General features: G+C 37.3%; 1 protein-coding gene across 2 annotated transcripts in view; it reads right to left on the bottom strand.

The window, feature by feature from the left end:
* The window catches only part of CTNNA2 (catenin alpha 2), a 917,008-nt gene that overhangs the window by 50,722 nt on the left and 847,164 nt on the right, over positions 1-19,122 (bottom strand). For both annotated transcript variants that reach the window (XM_027768558.1, XM_027768559.1), the window contains exons 9-10: positions 10,855-11,036; positions 825-930 (exon numbers count right to left, since the gene is read on the bottom strand). In XM_027768558.1, coding sequence (XP_027624359.1) covers positions 825-930; positions 10,855-11,036 — 288 coding nt within the window. The remainder of the gene's footprint in view (positions 1-824; positions 931-10,854; positions 11,037-19,122) is intronic.

Genomic DNA, 19,122 nt, shown 5'->3' with positions numbered 1-19,122 from the left:
AGTTATGCCTATGTATGCTAGAGGGAAAAATATTGATGAATGATGAAGACATCATTATAGCGAGATTGATACTGAATAACAGGGGATAAAGTTTTGCTTTCTTACTACTTGCATTTAAAGCCTTAATGCAGTACTGGAGTCATCAACCTATTTCTGGCCTTTGTCTCCACATGCCTGGCTATCCTACTGGGGATAGAACTGGGGAGTTCACGTTCTCGTCATCCTGCTTTCCACTTCTTACACAAAACATGGAATCATGGCTAATTACATCTTCAAATTCTGCTAATCCAGGTCCCTGCCCTCAAGGCAGGGTGATCTTTTCTCTCTCTCATTCACTCAGTTAGTTAACGAGATGCACAACCTAAGATTTCCTGAAGGCAACAGAAAAAATGAAGAAGGCAGTGAATTTTAGCATCATAAACACTCTAAAGTAAACAAAAAAGGGGCTTTGGGGAAAGATTTCTGAAAGATAATATTTAAGCTAAGACCCCAAGGATGAAAACAAAAAAAGTTCTACTTTCTTTTTTCCCTCCATTACATAATCAATTGACATTCGGATGACAATGTCTACAATGACCCACAAATCCTTCCAGGAATCCTTTCTCAAGGAATTTTGGTTATGGGCCCTATGAGTCTCTCCTGAGCTGAATCTACATTTACCAACAGCTCAGTCCCAGCAGAGACCAGAATTGGTTTGTAAAATATTAGTGATCTCCACAATCCATTCTTGGGAGGCATTTTATAGGGTGCATAAAACTGATCAAAGAACCCAAGTGCTAAATAACGATTCCACTCAGCACGCATCTGTTTTCCCCCGATATTACCTGATCAGCCACAGCACGCGCTAGTTTGTCCATTCGAGAACCTGCTTCAGCAATTTTCTTGGCAGCATTAATGACATCAGATGTATTTTTCAACGGGCCTTTGCCTCTGAAACAACATACACAGCATAATTAGAAATCCACTTAATGATAGGAAACAGACAAACCTACAGCATATCATTTGTCCAGAACTCTGGTTTTCGTATTTGACTTGGCACTGGACACATAAATAGAATTTGATCCATTTCAATTTCCATGTTAATCATATCTTTTACTTACCTTCTTTTGGGGGAATATTTTCTCATTTTGACATGCATGTTTACATTTCATCCTTTACATTATTTTCTACATTTTAAAATAGTAGTTGATTAAATAAGATGATCATCCCAAGAACAATAGAACTTAAAATATAAATGCTTTCAACATACCTGTGCTGTTATATAGACTTCCTTATTCTGTCTTCTTAACGATCTTAGCAAATAGGTATGATCATTCCTATGTTAGGTTAGGGTAAAATAAAATGGGTCTAAAATGATCAATTTACTTATCTAAGTCATAACTGATAAATTCTAAATTTTGGGCAGAGCTAAGCCAAAATAAGTGTCCTCGTGTTGCCTTCTGTACCATGTCCAGCATGTTTATGTTATTTAATTTTTAAGCCCAATTTAGCACTTTGAGGAGTCATTGTCTCTTGTTCATAACTGGGAACTGTTCAGCCACGAATTCATAAGCTTCAGACTGGTATTGGCTTGTAAGTTTCTGGTATTAACTTATGAAGCAATGTGCAAAATAGTGTATGATAGTAAATGTCCATACTTCCAAACCATCACCATAATATTTTCATATAAGCTTTTCAATTAGGTGCACTGTTAAATATTATACATCTTTTAAATATTTATTATAAAGGAAAAGGAAATAGTACTGCATCATAAATCTTTAAACAAAATTTAGCATGTAATTTAATTTTCTTTCCCTTGACAGGTTAAGTAAGAAATAGATTAAGTATGTTTATCCTTAATTTTTTGCAACATGACTTATCTGTTTCTTTATAGGCATCTAAAAACCAATGCATGCTTTTTAGGCTACAAGATTCCAGACCTATAGTTAGAAACGTGTTAAGATGTAGAGAAAGATACTCAGGAACAATCTGGTTAGTCCTTAAAGGGTTATACAAAGTGGACAATGATCTCCATTTTGATACGAAACATTTTATAAACTAGAAGACATAAAATGTCTTTTTGTAAATAAATGTAAATGAATGGCATTTGGTTCCATTTCTTTCCTAATTCCCATTCCGGTATTTTCTAAAATAGTAGCAAAAGGTAAAATATATTGAGTTCATGTTAATATTTAGACACATACAGGGAAATTCAAAAGTTAGGAAGATATTTCATTTTGCTATTATAGCATTAACTTTTTTACAAAGTACATTGATTTTTCACTCGCTATTTGAATTTAAAAAAAAAAAAGACAGGGACTTCATGTATGAATTTTATGCAATATGGATGAATGAAAGATTCAGTGACAATCTGACTCACACTCCTTAATGCAATATTTTATTATATCTAAGTGTAAAATGGCCTTCATTTTTTTTTTTTTTTTTGGAGAGGTTTTTGCTATAGGGCGCGTGCGCTCGCCAGAAAGAGAAAGACAGAGAGACAGAAAGCGAGAAATCACCTCCTAGGGGGGATGGCCATGCTGCAATACCTTCTCCTCCATTCTCCTCTTTCGGGCATGTATGCACACGTGCCTGGCATGAGTTTAAGCCACCAGGTCCGCGACTCGAACCATGGTTGGCTACATGGGAGTCCAGCAAAGTAACCATTACGCCAACTGCTGGTCCCCTTCTCTCTTTTTTTTTTTTAAAGAAAACTTGGGTATGGATTTTTGTGTGTGTGAAACTAAAGAGCAAGTTTTGAGCTAACATTTCCAAATTTTCTAGTTGAGGAAACTGAAACCCAAGGAAAATGACTAAGTGATGGGCTGAGATGACACTGCTACACAGAGAACAGGAATGGAAAGTGCATGTCCTGAGTCACAATTTATTGCCCTTTTAGAAAAATATGTTCCATTCTTATGAGAACAGCCAAAGAAACCTATTCCTGGAAAAACAAATAGGTTTCACTACATATTCATACACAGGAAATAACAAAAACACTAATTATCTGGCTCAAGAATTTCGAACGAAACAAGAAACTAATACAATTACAAGAGTTTATGACAGAAAACATAAAACACTAGAGATAATGAGTTCTAAAACTGGCTCAAAAAAGAAAAAAAGGAAAAACTGATACAGAAAATATATTTAGATTGCTATCAAGACAAAATGAGAGGGAAAAATACTTAAAAGTAAAAAAGGTAAACAGCAAAGCAACTATAGAAAACAGGAAATTAAAAATATCACAAAACTATTTTCCTCAAGTGTCTGGAAATGAATTTGAAATGCCCTTCTGAGAAAATATAACTTACCAAACCTAATCAAAAAATTTTTTAAAAAGTCTAAACAATCTGATGTCCATGGAGGAAAAAACATTTTCAGAGAAAACTCATTTTAAAAAAAATTATAAAGCAGCAAATCAAGAAGTTTTCTTTGGGAAATCAACTAAACCTGTCTACGGAAGATAACACCAATGCTATTTAAACTCTTCCAGAAAATAAGAAAGGAAGGAAAGCTTTAAAATTTGTTTTGTTTTGTTTTTGATATAGGGTATGTGCACTCAACAGAGACACATAGAGAGAGAAGGAAACTAACAATTTGCCCCTCAGTGGAGGTGGGGAGAGGGGATGGCCATACCACAATCCCCTCTCCTCCATTCTCCTGTCAAAATTTTGGCATGTATGCAAATGTTCAAGGTGTGTTTTTCAAGCTGCTGAGTCCAGGTCTCAAACCAGCAGTTGGCATTGTGGAGTCCAGGTGCCTTAACCATCATGACATTGGCTGGCCCTGTAAATAAGTTTATTGAGAGATACAACATTGAAATTGTGAGAACAATCAAGACCAAACTAAAGATGCTCAGATTATAAGCTAAAAAGAAAAGAAAGAAAAATGAAAGAAGTTAAGGGAAGTAGTACTTGCAACTGGCTTAAACACATGAGGGCTCTTTTAGATGTTTATGGAAAATAACTACTATGAAAAAATTATGAATAGGGACCAGCAGTTAGCATAATAGCTATGTTGCTAAACTCCCACGTAGTCGACCGCAGTTCGCATCCCGAACCCGGTGGCTTAAAACTCACGCCAGGCGCGTGTGTGTGCGTGCCCAAGATCCCGAGAGGAGAACGGAGGAGAAGGGATTGCGGCGTGGCCATCCCCCCTGGGGGGTGATTTCTCGCTTTCTATCTCTCTGGTAAATGCACGCGCCCGATAGCAAAAACCTCTCCAAAAAAAAAAAATAATAATAATTATGAATAGATTTCAGATTTCTTTTGCATCAAAATAAACTCATACTTTTTAATTCCATTTCTCCACAAACTTTTTGAAGTCCTCTCATACAAGAATTGGTGATTAAATTTTTTGGAATTTGGTGAGCCAGTTTACATGTGGTAGCTAGAAGTCTACCATGATGGTAGTATTTACTCCATGCAAAACAAATGCTACAAAAAATCAGGGCTTTTTATTCTTCTTAAATAATTAGTACACACTATAAAAAATGTCAAGATAGTAGTGTACTTAGTTGAGAGGCAGGATATTAAGGACCTAGGAGACGTGGATGGGGGTTATTTGAGCTGAACAATGGTTGTACAACTTACTGTACAGTAATTTAAAGCGGTATATTTATATGCCACTATTTATTTATTTATTTATATGGCATACTTTTCTGTAGATATATTTAATATTTTAAATGTTAATATTTATTCACTTTTTTGACAGTTTTTTTTTTGCATGTAAGGTGAATGAGGCTTAATGTGACTGAAGAGCTGAATTTAATTTTATTTCATTTTTTTCACTTTTTTCATCCTGAAATAAAATAGATACCTAGGAGGTTGCAAAGATATACATAGAAAGATGTCCAATGTACCCCTTAGCAAACCTCCTTCAATGTTAACATCTTGTAGAATTATTGTACAAGAGCTAAAACAGAAAACAGACATTGAAAAAATTCCATAGAAATTGCTCAAATGTCATGCACTTACATGTACATATAAATTTTATGCAATTTTTTTCATATCTGGCTTTATGTACTACTACCACAGACTGAACTGTTAACACATTTTCTTCATTATTTATACTACCCACTCCATCCCTAGCACCCTAATCTAATCTCCACTCTGATAATTTTGTTATTTCAAGAATGTTATCTAAATGGAATCATATGGAATGCAGTCTTTTCAGAAGGGTTTTTTAAAATCAGCATAATTTCCTTAAAGTGTATCTAAGTTGTTGCATGCATCTTATTTCTGAGTCCTTCCACGGTATAGATGTACAACAATTTATCTATTCATCAATGAAAAACATTTGGGTAGTTTCTAGCTTTAGGCTATTACAAAGAAAATCAGTTCCAAATATTCATGTAAAGGTTTCAAGTTACTATAAATTTTCATATCTCTGAATGAATGTCCAAGACCAAAACTGCTGGGTTCTATGGTCTATGTGATTTTTGTTTGTTTGTTTGTTTGTTTGTTTCGGTAAACTTTATTTTCCAATTTTATTTTAATCGATTAGAATTTCAAAATCCACAGCTAACATCATAGTCAATAGTGAAAGATGAAAAACTATTTTTCTAATATCAGGATCAAGGCAAGAATGCCCACTCCTGCCACTTCCATTCACTGTAGAACTACAAGTGCCAGCCAGAGAAATTAGGCAATAAATAAATAAATAAATAGAAAGACATTCAGATAGAAAATAAAAAACAAAATTATCTGTTTGTAGATGACATACTCTTATTTGTAGAAAACTCTAAATTAGATTCTACAAAAATCTATTAGAATCAATAAATGATTTATGAAAGTTTCAGGATACAAAATCAAAGTAAAAAAATCTAATAAGCAAAAAAATAATTTTTCTAGACATTAATAATAAATCTTTCTAAAAGGAAATTAAGGAAATAATTCAATTTACAATAGCATTAAAAACACTAAAGTAATTAAGAGTAAATTTAAACAAAGGTAAAAATTCATAAGCTAAATACTATAAAATGTTGCTAAAAATTTTAAAATGTCACAAATAAATTAAAAGTCATTCTAGGCACACTAATTGGAAGACTCATAATGTCAATATTACTCAAAAAGTGAAACAGATTCACGGCACTCCCTACCATAATTTCAATGGAACTTTCTGTCAAAACACAGAAATCCATCCTAAAATTCACATAGGATCTCAAGGCAACCATAATAGCTAAAACAATCTTTAAAAAGAATAAAATTAAATTAGAGGCCCTACACTTCCCAATTTTAAAACATACTTCAAAACTCCAGTAATCAGAACCACCAGCATTTGCCGTAATGGCTATGTCGCTGGACTCCCATGTAGTCGACTTTGGTTTGAGTCCTGGACCTGGCAGCTTCAACTCAAGCCGGGCGCATGTGCATGCATGCCCAAAATCCCGAGAGCAAAATTGAAGAGAAGGAACTGTGGTGTGGCCATCCCCCCTGGGGGGTGATTTCTCGCTTTCTGTCTCTGTCTCTCTCAGTCTTTCCGGCAAGGCATGCGCCCTACAGCAAAAACCTTAAAAAAAAAAAAAACCCTCCAGTAGTCAAAACAATATAGTAGTGGCATAAAGATAGACATATAGATCAATGGAATAGAACGGAGTTCAGAAATACAAGAAGCCCTCATATACAAATGAGTTTCTACCAGCATGCTAAGAGAATTCAATGGGGAAAGCAAAGTGTTTGTAATAAATGATGGGTGAGAGAGTACGAGATATCACATGTAAAAGATAAAATGGACTTCTTATATATTATATACAAAAATTAACTTAAAATGGATTAAAGTCTTAAACAATAAAACTCTTAGGAAAAACCATAGGGGAAAATGTCATGACCTTGGATTTGGCAATGATTTCTTGGATATGATTTCAAAATCATAAGCAATAAAAGAAAAAAGTAAATGAGTTGAACTTTGAAATAAAAAAACTTATAGTAGTATGACGATAACACAGTAGCACAAAGAATTGAATGAGTGTGGGTTTCTGAGAAGTCAGCTGGGATTGCAGAATACCCAGTTGAACTATTCTAGGAAGTGCCATTTACACTAGAGTGTTGAGGTCATTTTTTTGTTTGTTTTTAAAGCCACAGGGACTGGGATTTTTTTAAATTATTTTATTAGGGCACATGTGCTCACCAGAGAGAAAGAGAGAAAAAGTGAGAAAGCTGCCAAGTCCAGTACTTGAACCACAGTCAGGCATGTGGGAGTCCAGCACCTTAATCACCGCACCACCTGTTGACCACCTGAGGTTAAATTTCAAATATGTATAAACTTGAGACAGAAGCCTGGGATAGGAAAAGGTAGGACCTGCTCAGCATTGATGGCCCAGGCAGTAGCATGCTGCACCGTATTTGGCAGGAGTGACACGGCCCATCATCGATGCCAGGTTAACCTGAGACATTCCTGAGCCAGGCACCTGCCCACACTTTTGCTGGTTGAGAGACTGGGGGGAGGAATTGTGGTGTGACAAGATGCTGTTTCGAGTGCCTGTCTTTCTCTCTTTCTTGCTTTCTTTCTCTCTCCTTCATGAAATAAATAAAATAAGGAAACCTTTTTTAAAAAATGAAGTCTTGAAGAGAGAATATAACAATTATTATCCTATGAAAAGAAGAGCTAGTGAAAGTTCTGGTGTGAAGGGAGCTGGAGAGTTGCCCTTTAACTGTCAGATGTGGCAAGAACTGACAAGGGAAGAGAAATGGAATTAAAAGGTATAAGGGTGGAGAGAAACTTGGGGTGAGGTACTGAGCATTTCAACTAAGGCAGGAAAAGTTGGGGAACTTTATATAGGGTGTCACATGCTTTTGACTCTAACGCTTAGCTGCTTATATAAGTCTTGACTGTTCCTTTAAAGATCTGAACTTCAGTATAAAGCACAGCTTTGCTCTTGCTGTACAACTAGAAGTGAGCTGTTGGCATCTGCACACATTTAAAACTTTTTTCTTCTAGCTCCTTTCTTCCATGAGCAAGAGAGACAAAGAGAGAGAGAGTATAGCCCCTCCAAAAGGGACTTGACACTGTGATCCACACCAGCTTCAGCCGCTCTGGGTCATAGTCACGAACATGCCATGTGTACTCAGAGAGGTCTCGGGACATGAACCCAGAACTGAACCAAGTCAGTCAGCCGCAGCAGAGTACTGCCCTCTACTCCTGCACCACTGCCTGTGTCAGTCTTATGTCAGTCTTATGTCCCATGCTAGATTTTCCTAAAACGTAATGCTAAGAGCAAGAATTCACACTCTGCAGGACAGTGCTTCTGCCATTTCCCATGAGATGGGAGCCAAGAACTGAGCAGAAAAAGAACATGAGGCACAATTCCTTTTATCCTCCATGAGAAGTTATTACACAAATAATAAGGCAAAACCTTTCTGATTTTAATAATAATGGGGTAGATATCACTGAGATTACTGAATCAAATTAATGGATTAGCTAGTGATAAGAATAAGACAAAAAATAATTAATGCAAGGGCGTTTTTGTACCTAATAGGGGTTTTTTTTGAAGATTTTTTTCTTTGGCATAGAGTGTTTATGCTCACCAGAGAGCAAGAAACAGAGAGAAAGTGAGAAATCACTCCCAACCCAGGGGGGCAGCCATGCTGTAATCCCTTCCCCGATTTTGTGTTTGCATGCACACACACCCAGTGTGTTTTTCAAGCCACCTGGTCTCAAACTTGAACCTTGGAGTTTGCCATGTGGGATCCAGAACCTTAACCATCATGCCACCTGTTGGCATACACCTAGTCCCCTTTAAACATGAATTGAGAAGTTTGATTCTTAATCCCCTCTATCTGTAGTTCCTTTACATAAGAGAAAAATAATACATAGAAATATTTAGAGGTGAGGAGCTGAAATTATTCCTGCTTGAGGTGGAAAATGCAAAGGTAATAAAAATAATGCATAAGGCCAAGGGTAGTGAGGTCGAGAGGCCACTAGTCTTGCAAAAAATTGGAGAGAGCAGCGCAGCCTTGGTTTCCTTCCCAGGTTGCACTGCCAATGCACCCCTTCCTCTGGTTCTCTAGTCATTAATGACCACCCTCCTCCCTGTGCCATCACAGTGGAGCACAAACCTACTCAGCATGCATTGGTAAAAATGATAACCAACAGTATCCTGGACATTTCATTATTCAAATCAGTACAGATTATAGGCAATCCCTCAGAAACCAGAGCTGCCTTCTTTTTCACTTTTAAGACTATACTTTGACTAATAAAAAGTCTGTCTTTTTTAACTTCATCAAACAAGACCCCTCACATATATCACTGTGCTGTAACCGCAGTTATATATAATCTGGAGAATTATAAAACGTTCCCCTCATCTAAACTAGCAGCATGACTACATCCATTACTCACTTATAACTAATGAGATTATTTGTTCAAGTGACGGTATTAATGGATTGCATAATATCCATCCGATAGAGTACTAATAAAATGTTGAAAAGCAAGCAAATCAAGTCATCACAGGTCTGAGACGCAATGACTGAGGCTACCATGACAGTCTGATTTGCAGGAAATTTAGACTTAAATAATGGCTCAGACTTTTTTCTACTATCATTTTTTGGCAGAATAAATCTGTGAAGCCTACAAAGGTGAACCAATGTAAAAATGTGAACTTCTAATGAATACAATGGCATTTAAAAGTCTCAAAGGTCACCCTCACAACACTAAAGTCATTCCACTAGAGTAAAAAACAATTTAAAAATATTGGAAAAAAGGGCCAAGCAGTGTCATTAGTACTCATTGGCCAGAGGCAAAGGGTTAAAGAGAATGACGTTGAGCTGTTCCATATTTTTTATATATTAATTATATATATAAATATATATTTTATATATATTAATTATAATAACCTATAATTAATTCTGGACTTTTCTTACTAGAAGCATCCAATAAGCATTCTACAGATCATCTCCCACATTGCCATTAATCTTATGTAGTTTTAATAACAAACATCACATCAAATAGATAAAACACCTATATGTGTGTCTGTGCTTTTCCAAAAAAAAAAAAAAATTACAGTAAAACAATAGAGTATTTTTTTATGACAGCCTAATTTATACTTGCATTATATTATCTCTCTAGATTTTAAAACTTAAGGATGTTGATAAGACAAGGATTATTGTGTCATTTTACAAATAAACAGACAGTAAAAGAGTGGTCCAAAATGACCTGATATTCTGACTCAAAATTCAGGGATGTTTTGAGTTTTGCTCTTGCTTAGTTTGCCCTTTGTGTGGTAAAAAAAAAAAAAGGCAGAAATGTCACCTTCCTTTAAAGCCAGGACCAAAATGCAGTGACAGAAACAGGAATGATCCCTGGTGATGAAAAGGCTCCTGAGAAAATTCGGATTCGTCTCCTGATTTACCAAAAGTACTACCCAGTGCTAAAGGGATAATTATGCAAGGTTTAATTTCCTTGTTAAAATTATGGAATCTTAGATTGTTGTACCTGATTCTTTGTATGGAAAAGTAAAAGGTGAGCTGAAATTAAAGCTAGATCAGAAACTGGCATCGCAATATATTTTACACCTACGTGCACTCATACACGCATATACACATATTTTCCTTAATTCACTTCATCTTCAGAATAATATTTAAACATATTGCAGAACAGCACAGACTGACCAACCCCCTGGGGTTGGATTTTATGACAGCCCTAGGACAGTTAATTAAAACAATAATAATTACGAAAATGAATCTGTTCTCCTTGACCAAAAAGGCTTCTCTGCTTGAAAGTAAGTCCAGATTATTTTGACCTCTACATGTCTATTTGTAAAGCCACCCTCTTGCTTTGATGTAGTATTTTAATTTTTCAGCATCAGCAGGACTTGACATACTCATAACACTGCTCTGCTTCTGGGTTTAATGAGAAGATCGTCTTCCTGTCTGGCCTCACCTCGTGAAGTCTGTCATTTCCATCATGATCATGCACATCTGCTTGGCCAGCACGATGATGTCATTGCCGCTGTCGTCCCATTTGGCCACTTCAGCATCCAGCTTGCTTTTCTCTTGGTGGAATATCTCCACCTGCTCAGCTATTTTTGCCTTTTCCTCTTGCGGTAGTTGTGCCATGATGGCCTGTGTGGGTTAAAGAAAAAGCATGACTAATGGTGACAAAGAAAGTACAGACTGTTAGCTGCCTCCTGTAGATGGCAGGGCCAGACCCTGATGAGCTTTCTGAACTGCCCTGCCATTCTGGAAAGTGCATCTCCTCCATCCCACGGAGGCCAAGGGCGTGAGATGCTGAAGTCCCCAAATTCCCCATCCCCAACCCCATGTAACGAAAACTACAGAGAAATCCAAAGGTATGTGCACACTGACAGCGATAGAACTGTTCTGTTGCTTTGATGACATATGCTTGTTCAAAAGAATCTATTCTTGACAATTTTTATATTTGGTCTCAGGAAACTTTTACCAGATGAAAGAATGCACCTCTTTCAACACTGAAATCTGTTCAGAGAAGGGGAAAATGAAAAAAGGCCTTCTGTCACTGGGAAGGAGAGGAATTTTAAACAACATCTGAGCATCTGAGTGGGGTGGAGAGGGGAGACGTTCTATGGGTGTGAAGGAAGGTAGCAAGCATTATACAGAGATCCCAAATAAAAATCCCCCACTTGGGGCATTTCAGGTATGGCAGGCTTGTCCTCTGCCCTCTTCCTCCTCCTCTCTGGAAATCCTGCATGCCCACTGATCCCTGTAGAACCTTTGAATATGTAGACAGAGGAGTTATAGGAAGCAAAGGTTGATTTTCAGTAGTTGCTGGGTTAAAGCACATAGAAAAGAAAAAAACTACAGTCTGCCTTTCAGATTCTCATAATTCACAGTTTCTTCGTTTGTGAACTTGCCTACTCTCTAAAATGTATTCGTTACCCCAAAATCGATCCTTGAGGTACTTTCACAAATGTGGACAGAGTGGCAAAAAGATTTGATGTGCTTATTCCCAGATGAGGTTGAACAAGGCAATTCTCTGCCTTCTTTTCTCAACTGTCATACTGTAAACAAGGGTGCTTTTTGCGGTCTATTTAGTGCCACATTCTTTGTATCTCGGTGGTTTTCATTGGTGATTTTGCTGTGTACAATATCCCCCAAGTGTAGCGTTGAAGTGCTGCCTAGTGTCCCTAACCAGGGAACATGAGGCTGTACCGTGCCTTGTGGAGGAAGGATGTGCACTTAGATGAGCTTCGTTGGTATGACTTAGTGCTGCTGACTATGAGTTCAAAGTTAATGGCTTATAAACATAAAAGAAGGTGTAAACAGAAGTATCCAGTCAGCATGGCTATATAGCAAGAGGCTGAAGAACACTTAGTGACTTGCTGCTCTCAGGAACCTAACTTATTTTCCCTAGAAACAAGGATTAAGTGTTTGCTAATTATGTGTTCATGGAGCCTGCATGGGACATCACTAGGGTGAATAATCAGAATCAACTGTATTGGTTAAATATCTTTGATGTCGCAGGTCCTGAGTGGAATGCCTGAGGTCACCTCATCACTTCCTCCCAGAACCACATGAGACCTGCATGGCAGGTAACAACCTGTGGATAGGCACTGCAGCTTACTTGCCTCTTGGCTCTGGGACACATGTATTCTCCAGAAGAGAGAACAAGAGAGCAGGATCTGGGAGATCTGCATTTTCCTTCCAGTGGAAGAATAAAATAACACAAGCCAACTGCTACCTATGTTGTCAAGCTCCATCTAGTGTGACGAAATTGGAGGAAGACAGCTAAGGTCTAAAAGAAATTTCAGTGGGCATGAGCTCAGAAAAACTGGCTCAACAGAGCTCTTCAGTGACCAGGGTTAAGATCTCATTTTTACATTAATCATCTCTTTTATTTCTTCCGATATGAATTAGGACTGGTAGATAATTACCTATAAGGTTATGGTTGATAGTAAATAAAAATAATGTATGTTTTGCTAAAAGAGAGAGAGAGAGAGAGAAACATATACAGAATTATTGCTAACACATTATCAACATTTTTGTCATTATTTTTCCTTTCCACATATACCTCTAACTTATTACTTAATTGCCATCAAAGGAAGAGATGACCTAGAGTCTTACAACTTTCTACAAATAGAAAAATATCTACGAATCGTCCTATCTACAAATAGAAAATTGGTATGACTCCTGGTGTACATGTATGTATCCCAGGTACCGTATTGAAATTTATGTACTTAAAATAATTCAGTTTACTTAATGATTCCAATACTATTATGTCAACATTTTAACAACAACAACAACAATAATAATAATAATATCTTGGCCCAGAGAAATGCATTAAATTCATAATATCACAAAACCTATTAAGTGGCAGGAATTGGATTCAAACCCAGGTAATTAAGATGATTCTTTTTTTTTAAGTTTTTTCTTTTTTTCTTTTTTTTTTGTCATACAGCATGTGCATTTGTCAGATAGACAGAGAGACAGTGAGAAGAAAAGTGAGAAACTACCCCTCCAGAGGGGGTGGCCATGCCACAATCCTCCATTCTCCTCCTGCGATTTTGGGTATGCACCCAGCACGATTTTCAAGCTGCCACAGGGACTTGAACTTCAGTTGGCCATGTAGGAGTCAGCACCTCAACCCTCATGCCACCTGCTGGACCCACTAAAACCATTCTTAACCACTATGTACAACTGGATCTCTATGCACAGCCATGCAGCTGACACGCGCTGCCCAAGGATCCCCAGTCTGTAGGGCAAGGGTTGCTGAAATCATAAGCACTACCCACCAGGCTGTGCATGGTACTACTGGATCTTTATCTGCCCAGAGGAAGAAGCATCTTTGTCTGATTTGAATAAGACATCCTTGGACTAGAGACTGCCCAGATGCTATATCTTCATAGGTATCCATGTCTACTAACTTCCATGCATGCATGTGTGTGACTTTATATATTGTAGTATGTGTCTCTGTTGTATGTGTAAATCATAATACATATTTTTAAAACCAGACTTGTACAAATACTGTAGTTAAAATATTTAAAATACGACACTTTGAAAATTATTTAAAAAATACTTTTACAAACTGTATTTAATAAGATACTTAATCTACAAAAGTTTGTCATAAACTCACATTTGCAATATTTTATTAATAACAAGGCAGCTACCACATTGCAGTTGTGCTATGTTTGCTTTTGTAGAAATTAAACATAAATTATTTCCTGAAGCATCCCTGTCTTCTGTACTAATGTTGCCCTAGATTTACTTTTGTTCCTCATACAAGGCTATGTGGTATGTAGATGGCACCTGTCATAAACCAACATCATTCAATGGATTCACTAAGTGCTTCTCTGTAAAATAATGTGCAAAACTACTTTAGAACTAAAAACTCTATATTTAAACCCCAGATTGGAAGCAATGCACCTTTCTTGGTCCCCATCGAGTGAATTTGTGCATCGAATGGTATACACTTCTGTTAACGACAGCACTTGAGTTTCCATTACACAATTTAGCACTAGAATATTAACTGCATGACTTTGCTCTCTAATTAATTCCAATTAATCCCCTACCTTTGCTTTCTCTATGTGCTCCCTTAGGTTAGAAGCCTCTGCATCCTACACAGAATGGGAGCTCAATAAATAATCTTTTGATTGACTGATTAAACATTTTCCACTCACTGCATCAACATAGTTCAAGAGAAGTTGCCAGAACTGCCAGCGTTTTCTAAGAACACAACTCTGAAGAAAAACTGGCCCTTTCAAAGCAGATTTGCAAAAGATGACGCTGTTTTGACTCCCGGGGTGTTTAACCTGCATAATGCATGTAATGGCGTGTGACCTGAGTGCAAGTGGTGTTACATTACTTTTGCTTACATAGCTATCGATGAGCGGAAGTCTTTTCCTAAATATCTTAAAATGCTCTTGGCTTTTAAAAATTCATAATTGACCTTTTCTGAAACTGGAATTTAAAAAAAGGTTATCTATAAACAGTAGATCACAAACTGCAAAATTTGCAAGTTAATCAAATTAAAATTCAACACATGAGTTTTAATTAGGTCTTATCAATGTAACTCAGCAGTTTGAAATGTTAACACATTAAAGCCAGTCTAGGTAGGGAGAAAAGAAAAGCAGAGGCCAGCTACATTCAAATCAAATTCAATACAAAATACATAACATGTACTTGTCCATCCCCTCAAACTAAGAGACTTTGAAAAAAGATGACTTTTCATGGTCCAGAGGAAGGGGACAAGTGTCCTGTCCGGCTTCTGGCATGTGATGGATGAACTGGGGCCATCTGAGAGTTTCTACTGCTTCTAATCACAGTGGCCAGACTCAGCTCTCCAGATATTTGATCTAGCTGACCTGGGGTCTCAGAGTGGTGGCATCAGAACTTTGAATCCACAAGGGTTCCCACCCCCTACACCAAGCTTCTAGCCTTTCCTCTCAATCGTTAACCAGATTTTTGTGATTAATGCTAGAAAACCTCCCTGTTTAAACAAAAGTGCTAATCACTGACACGGGCAAAAAACCACTTGTATAGCCCAGAATCTTTTCTTCATTCTAAATCTCAACTCACTTTTCAAATGATTATTTTTCCAATATCTAGCAGAAATACATTTTGAAGTCTATGGATGCCCAAACCAACAAGTGTTCACTTCTTGAACACAGAGGGAGAATCTAATGATAAAGCTTCGAGTACAAAGATGTTTATAAATAATGATTGTCAGTGCTAAAACTCATCATGCTCACTTCTATTCACTTGGTTTTATTGTTTTTTAAAGTTTCACATATTATTTTTAAGACATTACTTACTTAATTATTTCTATCATTATTATTTCTTTTTAAAAATTTGCTACAGGGCACACATACTTACCAGAGAGACAGAGAGAGAGAGAAAGAGAGAGAGAGAGAGAGAGGGAAAGTAAGAAAGCCACCAGTTCCAAGATGTGAACCAGGGTTGGCCACGTGGTAGTCTAGAACCTTAACCACCACACCATCTGCTGGCCCTATTTATTATTATTATTATTATTATTATTATTATTATTAACATGTGCATGCCAGAAAGAGAGCACATGTGCATGCCAGAAAGACACAGAGACAAAAAGTGAGAAATCACCCTTGAGGGGGTATGACCACACTGCAATCCCTTCTCCTTCATTTTCCTCTTGGGATTTTGGGCATGCACACACACACAGCATGAGTTTTAAGCCACTAGATCCAGGACTCAAACTATGGTCGATTAAGTGGGAGTCCAGTGATGTAACCATGAAGCCATCTGCTGACCCTTTATTTAGTATTATCATTTTAAAATTTTGATTTCTACAGGTCACGTGCACTCATCGGAGAGAGAGAGAGATAGAGAGAGAAAGTGAGAAAGCAAGCCGATGGGACTTGAACCATGGTCAGCCATGTGAGAGTCTAGCACTTTAACCACCACATGACCTGCTGACCCCTATTCACTACCTGAATACAGGTAGTTAAGGAGTGGGCCCTTTGACCCTTACCAGTCTTAGGCTGTGAAGTGAATTAGAAAATTGAAGTAATTGTCCCATTAATTCAAGTAAAAATGCTTATGATTGCTTGAACTTTCAGCTCCTTCATGTTAAATTATTTGCCTAGTCTTTTAATAAGTGACCACCTCAAGCTTTTATAAGCACATCATCATCTTCATCACCAACTTAATGATCATTACATAATTATACAGCAAATCCTGTAAGACATTTTATTCTGTATTTCTCCTAATGAGGTAGAATGCTCTGTATTGCCCTTCTATCTGCAAGGAGATGGGGCATGGAGAGGTTAACAGAGTTGCCCACAGCTTCAGCGTGACCAGATGGAACATTAGGTCTGGGTGACTCTAAATAAAATATTTTATCACCAAGGTTAAGTGTCCAAAAGTTGTCACTGACAAATTTGAACTATATTAACTCTTTATAAGAAACATTTAAAAAAAAAAAAAAAAAGGAAAGAAACAGTTTGTAAGATGTCACATCTAGGATCAAAGGGTACGATCTGGAACAGTCATGCTGCCACAAGCAGTAGGGGTGCCACTGTGTGCCACATGAGCCAGATGGGGTCCAGGTCTGGATTCTGGATGATACTCATAGTCCTGGTTGTCTAGAAAGGCTGGGGGGAGGATCATAGCATGGTAAGATCCTATTGAGGACATTTGACTCTGTCTGTCTCTGGGTCCCTCATGAAAGAAAACAATAAATACATTTTAAAAACCTTTATAATTAAGGGTAAATCAACTCCATCTTTTACCAGATCACCACCATCTATTTCCATTCTCACTCCCGTTCCCATTCCTGCTCTCTTGTACTCTTCCTGTTCCCTGTTATATGTTAAAAGAAAAATAAACCAATTTAATAGAAAAGAGATTTAATAGAGCAAATCTTAATATGATTTAAATTGGGAAGTTGTCCCCAGACTTCCGGACAACTCCAACTAGTCTCGAGGTCAGCTTAGCATTTAAGTCGGTAGAACATGAAAGTGTCGTACAAAATACGCCAGTGAGGAAGTGAGGTAGAGAAATCATTGGTTACATTCTGACGTTTGTCTGCATGAATATGATTTAAAAGGCAGGATGCCTGTGATTGACCGAAGCCTAGCTGCTGTAATGGGTTGGGACCTAGCAACCAGCTCAAAAAACAGCCCAACATGTATGATTTTGACTTATCCATAGGAACCAAAGTGTGGGAGTACAATGGCTGTTTTAGGCCAGAATAGTTTAATTTAACAATTCCCCCCCCCCTTTTTGGTCATGTGGTAGAGGAGTAGCAGATAAGGACATATAAAGGAAATAAGAAATAATGCAATTATAGAATTTAAAAGCAATGTTGGAGGATGATACTAAAAGCTTATCTCCCACTTTAATCTCCTTTTAGATTAATTTAGCATTTTTGGAGAGGAAGAATTTATCTGAATGCAAACCCAAAATAAGTCCATTAACGAGAGAACTGGCTGCTGGGAAGAGCAAATGCTTCTGTCAAAGGCAAAGTTTGCCTCCTCCACAATTTTGACCAACTTATCACACTTTTCTGGTCAAAAGTTCAACCATCTATCATCTCAGCAATTCAAAGTACCCTCTTATTTCCAACTTAACAGCCATAATTCTATGTCTCTGATTTGTCATCATATAATTACAGGCTAAAATAGGCTGACTCAATAAGTAATGCTGTCTGCTGCAAGTTAATCACACAGACCACATGGAGGACCTCAAAGGCAAATTAGCAAGTGCTGGATGAGAAGGACTTTGTTCTTACTATCTTGGACCACACTCATAATCATGCTGGAAAGCCCTTTTAAAAAGACAATAGTGTGAAGAAAGGAAGAGACAATAAAAATAGGAGCTATTTCAATTTTATTTCCACTCATCATCATTGACTTACTGTCGAATGTAAGAAAGATTCATGAAATGGGTACATTGGGACACTATTCCTTATAAAAACTAAGACTGATTATGTTATTTGGATAATATGGTGACTATAAAGCAAGATAATGGCCACACAACATGTCTAAGTGTTTAAGAAAACTAGTCAATGAACACTGGGCTGTATCTATACTTAGTTACAGTTAGTCAATCAAATTGGCTTTGATTTGACTAATATTTGGATGAATTACTCAAACTTGTCCCTTTCCATTGACATAAAAATGCTGGTTTTAGTTCATTTGGAAGATTAATTGATTTGGTTGGTTCATTAGTTTGGGGTTATGTAACACAACCTCAAAAGATCTTCAACTTGATGATTTTCCCCATTTTCAACATGTTATAGAGGGAATAGAGTCTGTAAGGAATTTTCAAAGTAAAGGTTATGTGCTCTTTTATGTACTTTTTCCAGTCACTATAATCATGTGATCAGAAGAGATTTTTCTACCAAAGGATGATAATTATAAAAGTCATTCTTAGTACCAGCAGTTGGCGTAATGGCTATGTCGCTGGACTCCCATGTAGTCAACTGCGGTTCGAGGCCCAGACCCGGTGGCTTAAACTTACACCAGGCGCATGTGCGTGTGTGCCCAAGATCCCGAGAGGAGAATGGAGGAGAAGGGATTGTGGCGTGGTTATCCCCCCTGGGGGTTTATTTCTCGCTTTCTGTCTCTCTGTCTCTTTCTGTCTGGCAAGCGCACACGCCCTATGGCAAAAACCTCTCCAGGAAAAGAAAAAATTTTTAAAAAGTCATTCTTTATTCAGCACTTACTGTATGTCACCTGATCTACCCATTATTTCATAA

This window comes from Tupaia chinensis, unplaced genomic scaffold, assembly GCF_000334495.1.
Source record: "Tupaia chinensis unplaced genomic scaffold, TupChi_1.0 Scaffold146837_1, whole genome shotgun sequence".
Taxonomy (NCBI): domain Eukaryota; kingdom Metazoa; phylum Chordata; class Mammalia; order Scandentia; family Tupaiidae; genus Tupaia; species Tupaia belangeri.
This window is presented reverse-complemented; position numbering and strand designations above follow the sequence as displayed.